Source organism: Phalaenopsis equestris, unplaced genomic scaffold, assembly GCF_001263595.1.
Source record: "Phalaenopsis equestris unplaced genomic scaffold, ASM126359v1 Scaffold000472, whole genome shotgun sequence".
NCBI classification, from domain to species: domain Eukaryota; kingdom Viridiplantae; phylum Streptophyta; class Magnoliopsida; order Asparagales; family Orchidaceae; genus Phalaenopsis; species Phalaenopsis equestris.
The window spans coordinates 15,027-33,057 of NW_018164913.1; the positions used below are offsets into that span (position 1 = coordinate 15,027).

At 36.4% G+C, this 18,031-nt stretch overlaps 1 protein-coding gene across 1 annotated transcript in view; it reads left to right on the forward strand.

Moving 5' to 3' along the window:
* LOC110027977 (primary amine oxidase) overlaps positions 1-18,031 on the forward strand; it is a 44,096-nt gene that overhangs the window by 14,189 nt on the left and 11,876 nt on the right. Inside the window, exons 4-8 of the mRNA XM_020729649.1 lie at positions 6,381-6,493; positions 6,608-6,938; positions 7,038-7,253; positions 7,328-7,564; positions 17,070-17,255. Of these exons, the coding sequence (XP_020585308.1) occupies positions 6,381-6,493; positions 6,608-6,938; positions 7,038-7,253; positions 7,328-7,564; positions 17,070-17,255 (1,083 nt within the window). The remainder of the gene's footprint in view (positions 1-6,380; positions 6,494-6,607; positions 6,939-7,037; positions 7,254-7,327; positions 7,565-17,069; positions 17,256-18,031) is intronic.

The following is an 18,031-nucleotide window of genomic DNA, read 5'->3' on the forward strand; positions in this document are numbered from 1 at the left end:
AAAGCCCAAGTGCTAATTTATTAAAACGGAAAAGATATAGAAATGGATGAGAGATATTAAAAGAAAACTCAACTCACACAATACAACACAAACAAAACACAAATAAAGCAAAAATACATAAAGATAAAAAACCAAAAAGCCACCAAATGGTGCAAAAGTGCTGGGGACGTCTCACTTTAGTCCTCCCTCTACCTCTAGTTCTCGGAATTGAGTCTGCTAACAAATTAGTAAGGTGAGTGTCATTGCCCGAAATAACCAAAGTATCATCCATCAGATTCCTGAGCTCAAGTAGGTCTTCATTCTTCTTCTTCCTCCTCGATGTGTAGACTTGTCATTTCTCATCCGATGATTGACTCATTTGATTAATAGATTGTTCCAAAGTTGGTTAGACATGTGTAGGCTGTTGCACAACATGATCCCTATGAACCTGAGTGACAATTACAGCTTGCTCGACATGATGAGGCGGTAGTGAAACAGTAGAAGTATTTTCACCTGTAATAACGGTGATAGGTTTCAGGGCTAATGGGGTCTAAAGAATCGTCCTCTCACCCACGATAGGGGGTTTAAGGGACTGAATGATTGTCATATTGTCTGCGAGAATAGTGACTTGTTCAGATGTATCCTTTCGATGATCAATATAGTCAATAACTTGAAGCTGATCAGGAGGAGATGAAATCACTGCCTTTGGCGGAGTACTGTGTTTTTTTTGGTCTGAGTTGAGGGTGTAGATGGTGGCATTGAGAACTGGAATGACCGAACATACTACAGTTCGAACAATACGAAGGAAAAGACTCAATCACCACCTTTTGTCAATACCCATCATGTTGTGTGCCCAATCAAAAGTACTCTGGCTTCTGATGGACGGGAAATAATATAAGTAGGAATGTTAGTTTTGAGTGGCTTATCATAAGCTGAGGCAATAGCGTACAACTTTTTGAGTAAAATAATGAAATTTCAGATTAGGGAGGTGCATCCAAACCGGAATGATCAGAGGTTCCGTCTGAGGGTCAAAATCCACAACATTTCAGAATCTTCATTGCTTTGTTATCAATCCAGATTATCCTTCTAGCAAATAAATACGTGTAATCCTCTTCATTATTAATTTATATGAGAATGTGTCTTCCATCTAATAATCCAATTTTTCACTCTCCAACCAGATACATAAGCTCAAATTCCTTACAAATTAACTCCATTTTGGGATAACTATACAAAAATTTCCCAACCAAATTCAGTCGACAGAAGGAAACAAGTTGAATACTTTCAGCTTTTGTAAAAAAGATCGCAGGCTTCCCATTTTTCCTACCAAGTTTCTTGATATCATCCTTTCACTCAAACGAAGGAGAGAAAGAGCACAATTTAGGTGTACCTGAGGCGTTGACACCCACAAGAGCAGCAACATATGATATGTCCGAAGCCATCCTCAATAGATGGAGGTGTGACGTTAAAAACAACGAAGAAAGCAATGAAGAGCAAAGTTCGAATCCAGAAATAGGGAGCAGGAGCGGAAACCCCGCAAATTCAGCTTAAGCAGTAAGACGCCCTGCAGGCTGCAGCGAACAGGACGCTGTCCGCCCAAATCGCAGAAGCGGACGACGCAGAACGAGGACCCTGCGAAATCAGCTCGAGTAGAGCGCAGAAGCGGACACCCTGCGAAAACAACTCGAGTAGAGCTGTAGACGACGAAGGAGACGCGACGCAAAAAGCGGAATCGACGCGGAGAAGAATAAGAAAACTTTCAGAAGACAAGGCAGTGGGGCACAGACTCTTATTATGCCCGCTGAAAAAGAAAATGCAGGAGTCTCTACGCTCTACGAGTGCCGGTCATGAAGAAATCCAAAGCTTTTCCGGGATATGGTAACCAAACCGGCATCAACTTCTCAAGCTAATCACAGAAACCTGATGCGATGCTCAAACTTTAGGTTTTATTTCGTATAAAAACTTCCTAGACAAGCTACCCTCGATTTATGTATCGCTGCTAGCTCATACCATGGAACCGCTATTGCATTCCCTCTGTGTCAAGCCGGATTCAATATGCTATGGCTAACTGAACTAGGACCATTTGAAAGAGAGAATAGAATGGATTGCCTCTCCAGAAATAGCTTATGTCATGTCGTGCTATGAATGAAAGAGGTCCCTACCCTCATGCCTAGCCCCAAAAACCTGTCAATTTGAAATAGGAGGCTTTCAGATGTGCTACTTCGGGGGAGAAGATGGGATCCGCTCGACCATAACATAAGGCGCTAGGATGAGGCATATATACATATATATATATATATGTATATATGTATATATGTACATGTACATGTACATGTACATGTACATATATATGTATATATGTACATGTACATATATACATATATATATATGTATATATGTACATGTACATATATACATATATATATATGTATATATGTACATGTACATATATACATATATATATATATATATATGTACATGTACATATATACATATACATATATACATGTACATATATATAGATGTATATATGTATATATATGTATATATGTATGTATATATATGTATATATGTATGTATATATATGTATATATGTATGTATATATATGTATATATGTATGTATATATATGTATATATGTATGTATATATATGTATATATGTATGTATATATATGTATATATGTATGTATATATATGTATATATACATATATATGTATATATATGTATACATCTATATATATAGGTATATATGTATATATATATATGCATCATGCATATAATCATATACATTTCTATCTAATCTTGTGCCAGCTTAATCGAATTCTAGCTTGCCTCAATGTACATTCAATTTGAGCTAAGCTTGGTTGTTTGATTGGATCGTTATATTTGATTCTTGTCTAATCAGAGTAAATAAATTGGTCACAGTTGGATTGATTTCCGACCTTTGTGCCAATCTCTGAACCTTGATTGTGTCGATTTATTGATGAAAATGGTGTTATATTTGTCAATATGGCTATTTTGATTACATGAAGGTTTTGAAAATAATCCAAATCTAATCTGGATTAATTTCATCTAATTTTGTTAGAAAATTATCCAATACCATCAGTTTTAGCTTTAACCATGTTCTATATCTCCTTCATACATGTAATTCTAATAATATACATAAAATATTAATAGCATGGAAAGTAGGATATTTAACACAAAGACATAAAATAAATGATATAGTAGTTAACCCAAAACACAATAGGAAAAATAAATATTATTATTGAAAGCAAATAGGTAATTACAACCAACACATTTGAAAGGGAAAACAACAACAAACACAACATACGACACACTGAAATAAGAAATAACAACATGACTCACAACACTTGAAAGTGAAAACAACAACAAACACGACATGTGTGACACATTGAAATAGAAAAAAACAACAACACGACTGATACCACATGGCTAGGGTGAATCTCAGGGTGGTGGTGGTGATTGTCAAGCGTTTGGAAGGCAGCGGGATTGTGGACGAGGTGATCAAAAACAATAAAGCAAGACAATGGTTTCCCGGGTTTCAGACAGTAGTACATAACAAATATGGACGTGCCAGGTTGTCCGAGATGAAGATAGCATGGGGGAAGGGGCTGGAGCAACGATGGAGCGTGTACTGGGTGGGGGCGGTGAGGAGAATGGCTGGGCAACGAGTAAACTGTAGAAAAAAATAGCAAAAGGTTGCTGCAACAAAGAGTGCAGGGCAGCGAGGTGGAAGGATAAACACCAAGGTTGTGATACCAGACCGGACATTGAAATAGAAGAAGTAAGAGTTCAAGGTTCAATGGTTCAACTTGGTTTGAACCGAATGTCGAACCAGATTATGTAATAAATATTTAAGTTATTTCAATATAATTTAAATAATATAATAATGATATATTAATATCTTTTTTATCAATTCAACAAATGATATTTTAATTTAAGATAATATTTTTTAATATTTTGAACAATATTCTAAATAAAAATTTCAGGACATGTTTTTCTTTTTTTTTAAAATTTAATTATTTTTTGGTCATTTGATCAAAATCAAAAGGTTAAAATTGAATAATATTTGAACCTTCTGGTTCTCTCAAAAATTGGGTTGGTTCACCAGTTCTCCTGTCACCAATTCCGACCGATTCAATTCTAGTTCTATGCAGAAACAACTTTGAGCGTGAGCCGAACCAATCGAATGACGATTCACGGTTGAACCTGTCAAACCGTTCGATTCGGTCAAGTTTTTAAAGCATTGATAAACACACATAGAAACCAAGATACAGGCCGATGCACCATCTTGAATCTTAGGATACATCCCTCAAAGGGAAGAAGTGATGTTGGTGGCTATTCAGATACAAAACACTCAAAAAAAATAAAAACCTAAACATATGAATCAAATATATAAACCCGATGTAATTAGGATTTGGCCCACTACCAACTCGACGTAAGGAGAGTTGGTCAGCCCTCAATTCGCAGTTTGACCAGTTTCTGGTCGCTTGAAGATTTTTTGCGTTCGGTCTAGTTCGCGGGATTGTAACACATGTCGTGGCCTCGTGGGATTGTGGCAGGGATCGCGAAAAGGGTCCAGTGTGGAGCTCCCATGTCAATAAATCATCAAATGAATAATTAAGCCACCACTAAATAAGCATTTTATTAAGTGTTTAGTGAGCTACTTGCTAAATAGTAACCCAACATTTTTACAAACATGAATAAACAAGCAAATTAGCGTTCAAGCTTATCCAATTTTATAAATGAACAAACATAGACAATTCTTATAAGAATGAGTATCGAGTCGGCCATCGAGTGCACCAATTCACCTTTAATCTCATATGGTCTCATGTATATTAAATCAAAATGGATTTCAATCTAATATCGAGCTAGCTCAATCAAGTTCTAGCTTAATTCAATTCAAGTTCAATTTAAGATGAGCTTGGCATGTTAGTTGGTTTGTTGTCTTTTAATTTAAGCTCAAAGCAAAAAGAAAATTTATCTCATTTTTCAGTGTTTTTCAAATTTAAGCCAATCTCACAACTCTAGTTGTGTTGAGTTGTAGATGCGAATGGTGTTGCGCTATAGATGCAGCTGTTTTGTTCAAATGAAGGTTTTGAAAATCGTCCAAAATTTTTCTAGATTGATTTCATCCAACTATGTTATAAAATTGTCTAATAGTATCGGTTTTAGTTTCAGCCATGTTCTGTTTCTCTATACCAATTCCTTTTCTTTTTGCGTTGGGGTTTGGCCTTTTTTTGTGCATAGTTTATTTTTTTTATTCCTAACAAAGCGTTTAATTTTCCATGACCAATTTGTTTCATAGTTGGGTTGGGGGAATGTACTGGTTGACTACCAAATCACTGGGTGTTTTTGGTTGGGAGATTTTTTAGCGTATTGGAGATCTTTTGCGTGGATTTTAGAAAATGATGTGTTTGGCACGAAGAATTACAAATACAATGTAAAGTATGATTGAATTTGAAGTTACAACTTAGTTGAAATTCATTTTTCGTTTAAAATAAATTTGTATTGTACTATAAATTTTTTGCAGAAATTTTACAAAATTATGTGTTTGAAGTTTAAATTTGTCTAATAGTATCAGTTTTAGTTTCAATCAATTATATAGGTGTTAGTTATATGTGAAGTTGAATATTTATGTTATCAGTTATAGTAAAGAACATAAATTCATTTGTTTAAGATAACATTTTTTTGTTAAGCTCTCAAAAAAAAAAAAGAAAAAAAAGAAAAAGAAAATGTAATCAACCACTTAAGATAATTATTTATTTAAGATAACATTTTTTTTGTTAAGCTCTAAAAAAAAAAAAAAAAAAAAAAAAAAGAAAATGTAACCAACCACTTAAAATATCTAATTAAAAAAATTAAATAATGTAAAAAAACATTAAGTACAAAGAATTATTATTGCAGATGTTTGTAGTTTGGAATTTCAATTGACATGTTGAAAGTATAATTCATTTTGATCACTTAAATTTATTCATGATATGTATTTTAAATTTAAGATCAATTATTATTAATTGTTATAGCTTTGAATATGTAAAATACATAAAAAACTAGCATAATCTGAAAAATTGTGTCTTCCTGCTGGTCCCAAAGCTTATATATATTAGGGCGACAATGTATTTTATAGTTATCAGGACTCGTGGCCATGATCTAGTAGGTGCATAAATGTTTATTCCTTTAAAATTACTTTAATAATATGCATTTTCAAATAACATGTTTTTTATAAAGAAAAATTTTGGCTGCGACATTGAAACAGAAACTTTGGCCACGATAATGCAACCAAAATGAAAATTTTGGTTAAACTAGTTCTGTTTGCTCTATCAATTATATATGGTCATGATTTATGCAATAGGTTTATCTTGTTGTTACCTCACAACTACAGGATGCTATGGAATACGCAGAATGTGAAGCTACAGTAAAAGATTTCCTTCCATTCAGGGAAGCTATGAGGAAGCGAGGCATTGAGGACATGGATCTAGTTATGGTTGATGCATGGTAAATCTTTTTTAAATATTCCATTTTCATTGTCATCTAGAGATATGTTATTGCTATGTAGTTGAGATGTTTCTTGTTTTTTTTCTTACTGTTGTTTTCAACTTATTCGTGCAGGTGTGTTGGTTACTATGGCGAAGCGGACGCCCCTAGCCGCAGATTGGCTAAACCGTTGATCTTTTGTAGAACTGAGAGTGACTGCCCCATGGAGAATGGTTATGCTCGTCCTGTTGAAGGCATCCATATTGTCGTTGATATTCAGAATATGGTTATTATTGAATTTGAGGATAGAAAGCTGGTACCTCTACCTCCTGCTGATCCGTTGAGAAACTATACTCCAGGGGAAACACGGGGAGGTGTTGACCGAAGTGACTTGAAGCCTCTACACATTCATCAGCCTGAAGGCCCAAGTTTTCGCGTCAATGGTTACTTTGTTGAGTGGCAGAAGGTATTTTTAATATGCGCTGTATGCATTTTCTTCTCTTCCCAATATATGCTACTCAAACCAAATGTTCTTCTGAGCACAAGTGTTATTTTTATGGAACAGTGGAACTTCCGAATTGGTTTCACTCCTAGAGAGGGTTTGGTAATCCATTCTGTTGCATATATTGATGGTAGTCGTGGACGTAGGTCTATAGCTCATAGGCTGAGTTTTGTTGAAATGGTTGTTCCGTATGGAGATCCAAATGAACCACACTACCGAAAGAATGCATTTGATGCTGGTGAAGATGGGCTTGGGAAAAATGCGCATTCTCTAAAGAAGGTGAAGTTGTTGTTTTTTGTCGTGTCTCTCTTTGAATTTTTGGTTCATATGATAAAATTTTAAATGTGTTTCAGGGTTGCGACTGTTTGGGTTACATCAAATATTTTGATGCTCATTTTACAAATTACACTGGTGGTGTAGAAACTATTGAACAATGTGTATGCTTGCATGAAGAGGACCACGGCATTTTGTGGAAGCATCAGGATTGGAGAACTGGCCTTGCAGAAGTTAGACGTTCAAGGAGGCTTTCCGTGTCATTCATATGTACGGTGGCTAACTATGAATATGGTTTCTTTTGGTATTTTTACCAGGTATCTCACATTCAGACAATGATCTAGTTTCCTTAGTTCCCTTATTTCTTCTGAAAAGAAAGTGTTTTTTTGGTTATTCTTTTATCAGCATTTAAGTTTTTTTTTTCTCACATGCTTCTAAACTTGCTGTTGTAATTAGGATGCAGTCATTGTTATGCTATATTTTTATGGCTTATGATGCTTGTTTGATTTTTTGTTCATATTCATTGACAAACATGCTTAATTTTGCTTTTCTTTCGATATGCCGGTGTGATTATAAATTTGGTAAAAATGTATTATATTTTGCTTTAATTTCATAAATATGTTTTTTGGCTGACAGTATATTCTCGTAGTCTGACCTATTCCTTCTAATGCATTAACCTCTTATATTACATTTGCAAACCAACAGAACTATTTTTTTGATGTAACTGTAATGCATTTTATAGTTATTTTATATTTTATGTTTTGAGCCTATTTTACTACACGGAGTCCAGATGGTAAGTTGGATTATAAAGAATTAATGCATAGATTATATGCAACACGGAATGCTCAAAACTGTTTCCGTGCATTTTGTTTAGCTTCTAATTTTATTATGAGCACGTGAACTTTTAGGTTTGTATAATTCAGTTGCTCTTTGATAAACTTATATTCTGTTCCTTGTTTGAATTTGATTTGAATATATATTGGTTTTTGTGGTTAGTTTCATATGAGTTAGATTTATGTTCTTGAAGTCAAGCTTGCGAGTTACGAGTTATTTTTAAAATAAATTTATTAAAAAAAAAAAACTATAATTAAACCACTAATGTTGCAAGAATCTGAATGTTAGGCAATAAAAAATTATTGATGGCTAACTTTAGGTGTCAGAAAAGAGAATTCTTGGATGGATATGTTTCAAAATCAAGATTGATAAATTGATAAATGAGCGTAATAGAGGGGTGATTGGAGTAATATCAGACAAGATAATTAAAAATAACTTCAGATTATTATATAATATGTACAATGAATGATGTTTGATGCTTTAAGATCCATGAGTTTCTATTGCACATCTAATATCAATTAAAAAAAATCATGCTATTAGCACACAAAATTTATAGATCATAATACGCTCTAATCATTATTCATTACCTTCTTGAAGATGATAAAAAACACAATAGGAATAGATTTATCCAAAATTCTAAGAACATTCTACCAGAAATGAAACCAAGAATCCAATATCACGAAAATCATCTAACGTTTTAATTTATCACCCTTGTTGAAAACTATATTGTATCAAATTTGATTAAAATCAAGCACACTCTCAAACCTATAGCAAGATATAATAAGAAAGTAAAAGAGTGGAAATAATTCACTAAAAGCAAATGCATCATCTGTACAAGTTGATAACCACTCCCTAGAATTTATTAATTTCTCAATTGTTCAAAGAATTCAATCACCAAAGTAGAAGAAATAACATATATTAATTATGGCTTTTGACATACCTTATACCTTTATTTGTAATCATTAAAACTAGATGGAATTTTTTTTCCCTTGGTCATACACCTTAGTCGCTAGTCCATGGAAACTAATTGCGCTCATTGCACTTGCATGTGCTTGGCATGGTATCATGCATGCTCAGTTCAAGCTAGCAAGTCTCACTTGTTGCTCCGCCCAACCAATCTAGTTTTGTCCTTTCAATATATATATATATATATATATATGCTTTGCTAGGGTTTCGCCTCACGGCGAACCTTAGCCTCTGCTACGTCATTTTTTCGCTCCTCTATTTTCATAGAGTTTCGTCGAGCTGCTCTCGTACGTCGCCCCGATCGTGGCTCGTCTTGGGCATCGACCCGATTGCGGCTGTTCCGTCTTCTTCCTCTTCGTAGAGTTTCTTTCTCTTGTTCCGTCCGTCTACTGTTCTCGTAATCGTTCTCGCAGGGCTTGCTTTGACCTGAGGGGCTTCCCCTTCGCGCTGGTCGCAACCGTCAGCTCCATCGGACTGTCTGGTTTCTTTCTTTGCATCTGTGGGCTGAAGGATCGTAGGTATGGCGCTTCCTTCTTATTCTGCCAAAGCTTCTTTCGCCCACGTCGTGGGTAATCATCTTACGGAATCTACTGTTGTCTTTCCCTCAAACTATAAGAAATGTCATGATGGTACGAGCGACTACCTTTTTCTTAAGAAGATAAGTAGGAAGAGTGAGAAAGCAACACAACTTTTATCTGATTCAGAAATTTCAACTCTAAATGAGAAATTGAAGTTCGCCCTTATTGAGAAATTTCAATGGGGGCACCCACCTATGGAAGTTATCAGAAAGAGTGCTGACGATCTCAAACTTATAAGCAAGTGAAAAGTGAGACTTTTGGAGGAGAGACGTGTTGATTTAGTTAACCCTAGTTAACCCTAGCTGAAAACTATGCTCGGATTTTCTCTAAAACATATCTCAACATTGCAGGTAAATCAATGAAGTTACTCAAGTGGTCTCCTGATTTTGACCCAAATCACGAGTCTCCTACCGTTCCAGTATGGATTAATTTATCTGGTCTCAAGTTGCATTTCTTTAATCATCTGGTTCTTTTTTTCTATTGGAGACATTTTTGAAGATCCTATGAAGCTAAATATGTCAACCTTTAACCTAACCAGGCCTTCTGTGGCCAGAATACTTTTTGAAAGGGATATTACCTTACCTGATATTACTAAAGTCTGGTTGGGCACAACTCAAAATGGATATTGACAACAAATTTTTATGGAACACATCTTTTTATTGTACCCACTGTAAGATGTTTGGTCATACACTTGATAAAAGTCACGGGCTCTATCCAAATTTGAAAGCTAAAGCTCAAAAAGATGTTTGGTCATACACTTGATAAAAGTCACGGGCTCTATCCAAATTTGAAAGCTAAAGCTCAAATAAACAAAGAGGGGTCTAATCTCAATGCTATGGACACATCTGCTCAATCTGTGGAGGAAGTTCCCACAATATAGGATTTGGTGTATGATTTGCCTGTGGACCCCCCTTGCCAACACCGTAGTTCCTGATGAAGAACACCACACTATATGTATAGATCTAAATGTGTTCATATCACTCACTGTTATTGAAGAATACTCACTTACATGCATGACACAAGAGGGTGCTCCCGCTCCCTCGATCCGATAAAAGATCAGCTAGTGCAACAAATAATTACTTCTAATGTTCGACAACCTACACATGCCCGACACACTTTAGACCAATCCACTGACCAGGCTAGCCAATCTTCGGATGAGGAATAACAAGTTTATTTCAGGAGGAAGAAGAAAAGAATGAAGGCCAACTCGAGCTCGAGAATTTATTAGATGACACAATGGTTACTGCTGGCAATGACACTCATCTCACCAATTTATTAGCTGGATCCCTTCCTAGAACTAGAGTCAGAGTTAAAGCAAAATTGGGTCGCTCTTTAGTTACCTGATATTCTGTATTTTGACACTTTTTGGTTTTTTATTTTCTTTAGGTCTCTCATGTATTGTTTTTTTGTATTTTCTCTTTTTGGAACCATTTGCATATAGTTGTTATCGTGTGGGCACGGTGTCATGTTTGGGCCCTCCCACACAATCTATCTGTATCATACTTTCTTTTTAATATATTAGCCATTGAGCTTTCTAAAAAAAAAGTTATGCATTGTAGCGCTCACATATGCTTGATGCGGGCTCACATTCTTGCATTGGTTCTCTCTCATGTGCTTGCAAGCGTCTGCTCACTTATAGAAGCTAATGATTTCTAGTGAGCCGCCTAAACCTACGACCATGTGCTCAAGAGAATTTCTTCCCCACTTAAGCTTCTTTTTCGCTTATATATTATATGTATGTATTATGAACCTATATGATTCAACAAGCCATAAATATAAAAACTTAAAAGCATTCTTCATTCCTTGCTTGTCCACGATAGGATAGAGCCATTCCTTTTTTTTTTTCGGAGTGCACAAAATTTTAAATAGGGGCATTTATGTACATAGCACACAGTTCTTATGAATTTACATATCTTACACCCAAAATTTCATATTTACACCTATAACGCTCAAATATTTATTATCACATGAAAAATAACTTTATTACTTCTTTTTAAAAGTGAAATACATATTTTCATGCATATGTTTAAAGCACCAAAGTGCTATGTATGTAAACATGCAACTAAATGACATTTGTATGCTACATATGCACATTTTCCTTTTAAATAATATAATTATAGTAATAGATCAATGATTAAAATACATAATATTATTATTTTTAACAAAAAAAGTAACAATTAATAAGATAATATCACCAAATTCATAAGAAGAAATATATCATGCATAAAAAAGTAGAGGTTATGAATTTTAATTCAATTAATTAACTAATTCATAGAAAAATAAACTAATTTCTACCTTTTCTCATGGGAAATGGTCAAAGTTGGTAATTAAGAGTGGACAAGCTTATAAAAATAATATTTTTTAAAGAAAAAAATAAATAAGGGTCGTCAATTGCCTCCCATGGGTATGATGTAGTTCCACCGATGTCCAATCATGCTATAAGTTTTGGGAAATTCTATACAACTTCTTTTCTCCATGACCACCATCCTTGGCTTAATAAGGGGAATGTAACCTTCCAATTATGTCATCTATACTTGTTATATTGGCTATCGCACCTTTCGACTGTCCTCCTTTGGAATCAACATTTGAATCTTCATTAAGAAGTTCTAGCTTGGAATTTCATTGGCATTTAAATATATTAATGAGTTATTTTGTTTAATGTAAAACAAATGCAGAATTTTATATCTTCTTTAGTTTAAAAAAAAATAAAATCAATATAATATATGCCATTCAATGGTGGTGGCCACGAGAAGATGTGGCTGGAGATGATGAGTGGCCGACGAAAACTGGCAATGGTGTTGGCGACGACAGCCAGCGACTGTCGATGGAGGGGGCAATGGCGAGTGACCGTGGCTCTTTTGAAAGTGTGCATATATTGCATTAATAAAATAAAATTACAAAAGAATGCAGAGTATAAAACTATGTATGTATAAAATGAGTCATATCTTCTGTAATAAAAGAAAAGGAGAATGACTATCATTTACATGTTTTAAAATAAAATTGTTTTTAAGGGCAAGTTGGGCACAATGAGGAGCAGCTTTATTGTAGTTTCAGGCAGTGTGACAAAAAAAACCTGTCTGAATTGAATGAGAGACAAAATCAGAGTACTCTCCCGGATGAGCTTGAGCTTTCCACATCTGTTTTTTCATCGAGCTTCTAAGGAAGAAAATGAAATTGTTATTATCTCTTTCGATAATTATGCCCTTGGTCTCAAGCATCCACGGTTCAATGATCTCTTTAATATGCGAAATAACTTTTGAGTTCCACTTGGGAGCTATCCCAATTCACAAGCTATTGGATGGAGGTGGTTAAGCACTTCCCTTCTTCATCTCTAATGATAATTCCCAAGCTAGCCAAGTAGGAGTGAGGGCCCCATCAACATTAGCCCCAATCCAATCGGGAGGTGGGGAGCACTAAAAAGGGGTAGCACACAGTTTCAAGGACTGACTAGTGCTTCAGGGCTCCTGAATTGGGTAAGAATAAGTTGATGTGAGGGATTCGAGGAAGGTGGCAGTAATGGTTGTTGGTGTCCCATGTGGATTCTCAGGTTTCTTCACATTCCTTCCATGCCAACTGTGGCAGACAACATAACAATATATGGGGGCAGCCGCCATATCCATACTCGAAGTGCTAGCCAAGTTCTGGATGACATCCTCAAATGTGTTGAATGTGGGTAGTCTGATTCCTTATTTGTTAAAAATGAGCAAAATCTGCTTTAGTACATGATAATGGGCAGTGACGTTTGTGTGGTCCTCTTCTTCTGGCAGTCCCATGGGCAACTAATGACAGAGGAAAGACCCTTTTGCTGAGCCAAAGGTTGGTCGGAATTGCATCCAGAAACAATCTCCACCAACAGAGTTTCTACCTTGGGTGAAACTTAAGTTTGTCAATCCAACTATAGTTCTTGGTTGCAACAGGGGACAAGACAGTATAATGTCACAGACTAACTTTGCTCTAGTCACCCGTGTGGCTTTAGTGCTCTTTTAGCACCAAATCAGTCTAATCCTCACAACTCTTGGACTTGTGAGCACAAAACACTCTTAAGAAGAAGAATAGAGAGAAAGAAACACTTCACACTTCAATACTTGGAAGCTTTGATTGAGTGCTTAGGTGATTACAAATGAGGGGAAGGATCTCTATTTATTGTCACACTCCAAGCCATGAGAATATTCTATAATTCCCCACTTTCTAGAGTATTCCATACAATTCTTACATAAATACATAATCCTAGATTCTTCTAGGTTCTTCTTGAACTCTCAATGATTGAACTCTCAATGATTCATTGAGTATTGCCTTCCTTTGACCTCTAGAATTGGGTAGAAGTTTCTAGAGTTGTGGGTAGAGAATTGGGTAGAAGTTTCTAGAGTTGTGTGGAACTTTCTCTTCCACCTTCTTAACTCTAGAAGGTTCTTGTCATGCATGCCTCTTCTAGAGTTTTTTTTCTCATGTTTGTTTTGCTATTTCCTTGAATATGGCAGGGCGTCACACTCTCCTCCACTGAAACCCGCAATGCCCTCATTGCAGCTTACCCCACACCTTCGAAACTGCCTCCTTGGTTTGCCCTCGTACTTGACAAACTTTGGTTTCTTCTTGGTTTTATGGGAGAGAGGTGTCATGCAACAAGTCTTCCTGGCTCGCGGCTTATCCCTTGCCTTCAACCAAGTTGTCCCTGTTGTCCTGTGCGATGTCATCATTGAGCTAGATTGCTGATAGTGTTTTGGATTCTTGCTTGTTTAGCCTTATTATCGGTACTGAGCAAGCTTGACCCCCTTCCGTGATGCACAGGCAATTGGCGAATGACATTGAGAATATTTTGTGCTTGCTCGAAGAAGTTCATTCCTAGAATAACTTTGTAATCATCCAAAGGAATGATAGAGAAGTCTAGAGTATCTGATCATGGCCCAATGCTGTTCTTGACTCCCTTAGCTATTCCATCGATTGACATCTCTGCTGAGTTGACGACTTTAATGGAGTCCTCTCCTTTAGTCATCTGCAACCCCAACCTTTTTGCATCCTCGTTGGAGATAAAGTTGGGGGAAGCACCCGTATCCACCATGGCCCTGGTGGTTTTCCCTCCTATTGCTATCTCCACAAAGAGTAACCCTTTCCCTTGGGGTTTTGTTGGAGCTTGCATCCCATTCAGCAGTTTAAGAGACCCCTCATGTGCCTCCATGTCATTTTGCCTATCACTTTCTTCTTCCTCCTTATGGCTTGCAAGGAGAAAGATGAGGGCTTTCTTCTAAGGGCAATCCCTTGCCCAATGAGGTCCTTCACAAAGAAAGCAACGGTTTTGATATGACTTGTTGTTAGTCTTCCCCTCGTTTCTTGCCTTTGTTGGGGTTGATTCGCGACGTTTCTCCTCCTTGTGTTTGCCCTTGTCATCCCCACCTTTGACATCACAACTCTTCTTATCTTCAGGTTTTCTAGACTCTTTTAAATAATCAGTGAAGTCTTCAGCAGTCGCGATGGTAGTGGCAGGATCCTACACTCCTCGCCTTCTAAGCTCGGACTTTGACCAATGTTGTAGCCCATCCATGAAGTTTAAGAGATTATCCTTGTCTGACATATCGGGGATTTCAAGAACCAAGGTTGTAAACTCCTTAATGTAGTCTCGAATCAAATCCTCATGCTTAAGCCTTCAGAGCCAGGCTCTAACCTCATCTCCGGCATTCTCGGGGATATAACTGCCTCTTTTGCTCTATCTTGAAGTCATTGAAAGTGGACATCGAGCACAAACCTTTTTTTACATCACTTTTTCTCCTTCTCCACCAAGCATAACAATGTTTGAGAGATAAAAAGACAAATTGTATTTTTGCATCTTCATCGACAATCCATATCGCTCCATAGCATTGCTCTAGTCCCCATAGGAAGTTGTCTACTTCTTTCATGTTGCGAACCCCTCCAAAACTTATAGGTTTTGGAACTTCAATCATCTTGGCTTCGAAAGTGGGATGGTTTGTGGATGTCGCTAGTGCCCTCTTGCACAACAAAATATCTCCACACATCTCCTCCAAGCTAGCACATACGTCGCTCATCTCCTTCTTATAAGCTCTCCGCACCTCTTGGAACTTCCCCAACAAATCCTCCTGCAATTTAGCCATATGTCCCATTAAGGTCTCCTCAAGTTGAGCATCATACTTCTGATTGTTGAATGGATGGTGACGTTCTCCTCCTCGAGTCCATCAACCTTTTAGCCAAAATCCTCTACTTCCTCCATCCGAGCAAGGCGCGAATCAAAGCCATGCATGATCTCCTTGGACCTCCCATGTGGCTTGGGTGCAATGGGATCTCTTTGCTCCTAGCGGCCTCGCCCTTGAGATGAATCCACATTAGTGGTTTTCGACTCCATTACGTGCTCTTTGATGCTTTCCTTCGAACCGAGGCTTTGATACCAATTATCACGGACTAACTTTACTCCAGTCACCCGTGCGGCTTTAGCGCTCATCTTTAGCACCAAATCAGCCTTATCCTCACAACTCTTGGACTTGTGAGCACAAATCGCTCTTAAGAAGGAGAGTAGAGAGAAAGGAACACTTCACACTTGAATACTTGGAAGCTTTGATTGAGTGTTTAGGTGATTACAAATGAGGGGAGGGACCTCTATTTATAGGTCCCCTCCAAGCCATGAAAATAGTCTAGAATTCCCTACATTTTAGAGTATTCCATACAATTCCTACATAAATACATAATCCTGGATCCTTCTAGGTTCTTCTTGAACTCTCCATGCTTCATCCTTGAGTTTTTCATGGAGTATTGCCTTCCTTTGACCTCTAGAATTGAGTGGATGTTTCTAGAGCTATGTGGAAATTTCTCTTCCACCTTCTTAACTCTAGAAGGTTCTTGCCATGCATGACTCTTCTAGAGTTTTCCTTCCCATGCTTGTCTTGCCATTTCCTTGAAGATGGAGGGGTGTGACTATAATCTAATGAAGTTATGGTCTTGCCTGAGATGGCCTTGGTGAGTTGTGGTTGATCTTGTGGAGGTTTTGTGCGTGCATGCTCCTTCTGGGGTGGCGAGCAACGGGGAAATGCTTTACACAAAATAGTGTATTTAGAATTCTAAGTTATTTGAAATTTATTTAGAAAATGAACTTCAAATGCATTATAATTTTTCATTTCATTTGTTTTTCTTCCAATCTAACACTAAGATTTTCAGAACTTTTTAAAAAGAAATGCTATACTCTCCTTTCGCTGTCGACCAAATTGCCCCCAAGTAAAATCAAAAGAAGCCTTCCATTAAACTTAATGAAAGTTTTATGAGGATTGTAAAAAATCATTCATATAAATGTTCAATAATAGAATTTGCTTCGATTCATTTATGCAATACATTTTGATGGGTGCACATTTAAATGTGTGCAAGTATTGATGTCATTTATATTGATTAGTAATTGTGAATTGTTACGATGCTTGATGTGATATAAAATGAGATTCACTGTTTTTTGCAGGATGGAAAAATTGAAGCTGAGGTAAAGCTAACTGGAGTTCTAAGCTTGGGAGCATTGCTAACCGGTGAATCAAGAAAATATGGTACTACAATTGCTCCTGGCTTATATGCGCCCGTTCATCAACATTTCTTTGTTGCTCGCATGGACATGGCAGTTGATTGCAAACCGAATGAAACTTTTAATCAGGTGTGTGTTACTTATATTTGTAATATCTGTTTCGGATTTTCCTTTACAGTTTCTCAAGGTACAAGTTATTTTATGAGTCATTTGAGCATGATTCATTATTCTTAGAATATAATTAGCAATGATTGCTTGTGATCCTGATAGGATGATTGATAGTTTCACTTTGCACTTGTTTTCAGGTAGATCACCCAGGGTATTATAGTTGTTTTTCTGCTTGATCATGTTTTACCAACCCCATAAATTTTAAATTTTAAACCTGGACGTGACTTCAACTATTTATTTCGCTTTGTTATATGCATAGTTTCATTTATTTACACTTCATTTTAGCTATTTGTCATTTCATCTTTCATTTTTTTTTTCTCATCCAGAGTCTTGATTACAGAACTTTGAGCCACCCCTTTTACATATTTTTGTTTGTTGTTTGGTAGTTCTATTTCTTATTTTTCTCATTTTTTTATGAAGAATTATACTCGTTTTATGTATTCTATCTTCTAGTTGGAGGTCAGCATAATTATTGAGAACAAAAACATTGGCTAATTTGCTCAAGGAGCTCCAGTAGATCCTTTAATTATGGTTTTCAGAATTCCTAGTTAAGTAATTTGCATCTCATCCTTAACGACAATTCTATCCATGTGATGTTCTCTGTCTGCGATATATGTATTAGTTTTTTCTACAAATCTAGTTATTAATGAATTCTGGAATTCATGTATTCAGCTTCTTATTGGAGTCTGATATAAAATGGCCAAGTTTGATTTGGCCAAGGAAGCAGCAGAAAGCTC